Source organism: Humulus lupulus, chromosome 2 (assembly GCF_963169125.1).
Source record: "Humulus lupulus chromosome 2, drHumLupu1.1, whole genome shotgun sequence".
Lineage (NCBI taxonomy): Eukaryota > Viridiplantae > Streptophyta > Magnoliopsida > Rosales > Cannabaceae > Humulus > Humulus lupulus.
The window spans coordinates 2518350-2523940 of NC_084794.1; the positions used below are offsets into that span (position 1 = coordinate 2518350).

At 30.1% G+C, this 5591-nt stretch overlaps 1 protein-coding gene across 1 annotated transcript; it reads right to left on the minus strand.

The window, feature by feature from the left end:
* Positions 1 to 1431: 1431 nt before the first annotated feature.
* Positions 1432 to 3270, minus strand: LOC133818938 (protein RGF1 INDUCIBLE TRANSCRIPTION FACTOR 1-like). The gene is made up of 4 exons (XM_062252057.1): positions 3208 to 3270; positions 2652 to 2855; positions 2303 to 2560; positions 1432 to 1867 (listed from the first exon to the last, which is right to left on the minus strand). Exons 1-4 carry the CDS (start codon positions 3268 to 3270, stop codon positions 1589 to 1591), a joined length of 804 nt encoding a protein of 267 aa, XP_062108041.1. The 3' UTR covers positions 1432 to 1588.
* Positions 3271 to 5591: the final 2321 nt, after the last annotated feature.

The following is a 5591-nucleotide window of genomic DNA, read 5'->3' on the forward strand; positions in this document are numbered from 1 at the left end:
GATAGGTGAGTAAACTCTACCCTGGAGTTATATTTTATGATTAATCAAATGATAGTTAATAATATTTATTAAATTAAAATATATAAAATTCGATATTGAATTAATTTCATCTTTATATGCTACTTTTTTTAGACATCATCGCTAAAGAGGGCATCTCCACTGACAATCTATTTTGTTGCCAAAAATTCTAAAATATTATATTCTTTATTTTTTCTTTCTGGAAATATTTTTATGAAAAATAAATGACAATGTTATGTTGCCACTTTTCAGTAATTTTACAGGTAAATTTCTAATTTGGGGACTCATTTATGATCCATGGCAACTAGGAGTGTACACAGATCGAGTTTCAGATATATTGGGTTTGGGTTTTACGGGTTTTGGATGGAAGAAAGTGGTACCGAAACTAGTTCGAAATTTTTAGGTTTTGGGGTGATTTCGGGTTTGGTCAGATTTCGGGTGGGATTGGTCAAAAAATGGGCTTTGGGCCGAAAATAGTTCTTCGTAAAAAATTTTCAAAAATATCATTTTTTTGTCACTTTTTTTTTTTTTTTTTTACTTTTCACATATATTTTTTTAACTTTGTTGTTAGTTTAGCAATGTTAATTTTTTACAATTTGGGCTTTAGTAATTTTTTTTTTAATTATATTCGGATTCGAGTGTAACCCGAATCCGCGTGTCCTTAATTTCAAAATCTGAACCCGACCCGAACCATGTCGGGTTTGATCGGATTTCACCCGAATTCGACATGTTTTGAAAAAAATCGGGTTTTCAATAAGCTGCAAGTCAAGCAGATTTTTCAGGTCAAATGTTTGCCCCTAATAACAACTGCAATACCAGCGTGCAGATGCTCCAATAATGTTCCTTAGCAGTATATCATATGTATTCATTATCCAAATTACAGTTAGTGAAATATTGAGTTTATAATTTGAATATGTAATAACAATTCTGTGGTTTTAGGTGATCGAAATTTTGTTATGTAAAAGAGGCTAACTATATAGAGTACTTCATAGGGAAAGAAATGAACAACCAACCGATTTATGTAGGAAAAGAAAAAAGAAGCAAAAAATCTCTCCCCCCACTATATTTGGAATACCATGATCAAACATAAAACAAAAGACAGTATACAAAAATAAAAATAAAAGATGAAAAGGCTCATCTAAATTAATTATATGTAACATATTAATTCTTTGTTTCCCAGAATTGCAATACATATCATCGAGCAATTATTAGTATATCACAATATATAAAATCGATTTTTTTAATGTTACATTATTGAGCAGCATATATTCATGACAAATAATATATATATTATATATATAACAAGAAAAAAGAAGCTTATATATTAGCTGTAGTTATATATTAGGAATATTAATGTATGATGAAATAATTAAGGGTCTTAATAATTAATACATATATATATATAAGTACATACTACATTTCAACCAATATGTATATTCAATATAATCATTTTGCTATATATTTATTAAAGACAGCTAACCCATGATTAGGACAACTAATCCAATTACCACCACATGACAAGAGAATATATATTACTAATTGATGATGATAATGATGATGGTGAGGTTGATTAGGGCGCCCCTAAAGGTGCCCTATGAGGTGTGCCCTTTCTTCTCCTAGATGATGAATTGGAATAATGATCATGATCATGAATATGATTATTATTATTAATGCCATCTCTGCTTTGGATTATTATTATTCCTCCTTTCTCTTCTTCTTCATCATCATCTTCTTCTTTTGATACCACTAATCTCTTTGCCCTTCTATAATCCCTCCTTATTCCCACTCCATTTTTTTCATTGCCTATCACATAATAATTTGCATCTCCATTCTTCTTTACCCCTACAAGCTATTATATATATATATATATATACGAGATTATTAGTAATATATACATATAACTTGAATATTATATATATATAAGATAATGTTGTATAGTGCTTCACTTTAAGCCCCATCAGTGAGAATTTTAGTGTTTGTCGTGAATAATTTTTGGCACATTTTTTTTATGATCGTGTATATTATAGCTATTTAGAGCATCCTACAAATTTTCAGAAAATTTCTAATAGTTTACAGTACCGAAAATTAGGTTTAAATATATTATTTTTCACGCGTATAAAAAAAAATTAGTCACGCACATCAAAAAATATCGCGCCAAAAAACTGTTTACGAATCAAGAACACTAAGAACTCATCAGTAGGGCTTAAAGTAAAGTTACAAGAGAATTACTCATATATATATATATATATATAAATAGATTTTTGGAAGAAGGGGGATTACTTACCTTGCATCCCAAGGAACAATATCGAAAAGGGTCCAAGAGAGTTCGGCCACAAATCTCACAGATTAGATTATGTGAATTAGAGGAAGAAGAAGAAGTTTGGAGCTTGAAAGCACTACTGCCATGACTACTGCCATGAGGTCTTTCGTTCAAAAACACAACTTTGGCACTGTTTATAACATAAGTCTGAACTCCACTTATGTCCAACACCTTCTCTATCTCCCCAACCCTAACCACATCATGATACGAAGACCTCCTTATCTATTACACATTCAATATTCACCCATTCATTCATTATTACACATATATAAACATATAAATATACATATATATATAACATGTAGTTCTGGACCTGAATAACGAGGTGGTCTTTGTGGTTGGAAGAACGGCAGTAGAAGCAGAAAGCAGAGGAGTGAGTGGTGCAGTTGAGGCAGTAGAGGTTGCATTCGCTGCGAGGCCCATCTCTGTGTGCACTGCACATTTTGAAGAACCTTGTCGATAGTAGCTCTTCCAGCCATGGTGGTGCCAGTGATCCTTTTATTACTTTCTCACCCTCCTATAAATTTATATATATATATGATGAATTAGAATAATGATGATGATATATAAATATAGTTATGCACATATTGTATATTACATACCATAATAGTCAAGCTGTTACCAGAGAGAGAGAGAGAGGGAGATCTAGTAATATAACATAAGATACTAAGCTATATATATATATATAGGTGAAAGAATTATATAATGTACTGTTACCAGAGAGAGAGAGAGAGGGAGATCTAGTAATAACACATAAGATACTAAGCTATATATATAGCTGAAAGAATTAATGTATACATATATATATATATATATTCACATAGACGGTTCAGATGATGGGATGATAGTTGGTCAAATGGGATTTGAACCGTTGGATTTGGAGAGAAAAACAGTGGTTCACACAAAGGTCGGCAGAAGAGAACCCAGCTCATTATGAGTCATGAAATGAGTTCATCATCAGTTTGGTTTGGTTTGGTTTGGCAAACGTCACTATATTATTTAATGTACTTATTTAAAAATATCTGGTGTAAAGTTAGATATATGACAAACATTATTATTATTATTGTTTTTATTTACTATAATTATATATCTATTATGAATAATGACTAATTTACTTTACATTGCATGCAATTTATATACGTATTAAGTTTAGAGAATTGTTAAGTGCCCAATACTATAATTATTAGTGCAATTTAATATTAGAGCTCGTATATTTGAATTTAATAAGTATTATAAGATATCGTTAACCAATTAGGAAGTATCACCTCATATAGGGTTAGACATCTTAAGATGTCAAATAACAACACTCTTAAGTTTTATCGGAGAAAAATATTATATTATACATTTTAAGTTCATGCACACACAAATATTTATGATTTTTTCTTTAATATGAAATAATGACAAAAATGCAATCTTCTTCTTCTTCTTCTCTTACACTCAATACAAAAATTATGTTCACTACTAATCTTGAAATATTGAAATTGAAGTTTAAATGCATATAAAATTGGTGTGTGAAGTATATAAAATGGAAAAGCTTAATACTATTTTAATTTAATTTGGAATGTGAGAGACCTACTCTTTTGGAATAATTAATTAAAGTCACATCACAATTTAGTTGGTCCGTAAAGAAAAGAACAATATACTATCAAAAATAAAAGAGCATAATATATAGTATATAGCTATATTATTATATACTTTCGCTGTCTTTGTAAGCATACCATGCATCTTGTCTTGTCCTAAAGTATAGGACTCCTCATTTTCATAACGATAATAATATAAATATATAGGGAGATTCTAGGGCTTCAAAAATAGTCCTATTAATGGGGGGTTTTTGTGTAATCCCGACTTGTGAATAATTTTTGGTGTAATTTTTTTTATGACTGTGTATATTGTAGCTATTTAGAGTATCTGCAAATTTTCATAAAATTCCGAATAATTACAGTGCCGAAAACTAGGTTCAAAACAAGTTGTTGCACACGTGACTAATTCTTTTATGAGCGTGGAAAATAACATGTTTGAATCTATTTTTCGACACTGTAAATTATTAAGAATTTTCTGAAAATTTGCAGAATGTTTTAAATAATTACAATATACACGATCATAAAAAAATCACGCTGAAAACTATTCATGGACGAGAATACTCAAGAACCCTACCGATGAGACTCTTTTTGAAACTCCTACAATAAATTTTCCCAATATAATACATGTATAATAAATTTTCCTACAGGGGCTTCACTTTAAGCCCTACCGGTACGGCTCTCAGTGTTCTCAATCCGTGAATAGTTTTCGGCGCGACTTTTTTTTATGATCGTGTATATTGTAGCTATTTAGAGCATCCTGGAAATTTTCAGAAAATTCTGAATAATTTACAGTACCGAAAACTAGGTTCAAACATGTTGTTGCACGCGTGAATAATTTTTTTTATGCGCGTGAAAAACAATATGTTTGAACCTAGTTTTCGATACTGTAAACTATTCGAAATTTTCTGAAAGTTTGCAGAATGGTCTAAATAGCTACAATATACACGGTCATAAAAAAAAGTCGCGCCGAAAACTGTTCACGGGTCGAAAAACACTGAGAGCCCTACCGGTAGAGCTTAAAGTGAAGCCCAATAAAAGAATTGTCCGATGTATATATAATACTCTATAGATAGAAAGGGGCCTTAATCAAATTTAAACTATTTAATGTGTTTGGATGTGAAGTGGCATAGATTATATATTAGTTAACATGCATGTGCATGCCCTACCCCTACATATCTAAACTGATATTTATGATATACATAAAATATATATTTATATATAACAATGTTGTATCCTAATGCCCTCTTTGACAACTTTTTTTCATTTTTTAAAATAAATAAATAAACTAATTCTTCTTGAGAGGTTTTACAACAAGAATTTCAAAATACATTATCTCTTTTTTTCAAAATTGTATGGGGCCTGCTAGATATAATATAATGAATCTCAGCATATATTTGATAATTTCACAAAAGGATCTTATGAAATAAAACCTTTTTTTTATTGGGCTCATGGGTTTACAACTTTCTAAAGACTAATCAGGCTTCATGGGCTTTCGTCGATTTTTTTAAACAATTGCAAATTGAAAGTTTTGTTGTTTTTACATACATACCAGTTTTAGTTAACATCTTTACACAAATACTCAATTTCAATTTTATTGTATTTATACCAATTTTTTATGTTAAATGTCCACCATGGAAATGACAAGAATAAATCTATAAGATAAAACCGTGTAT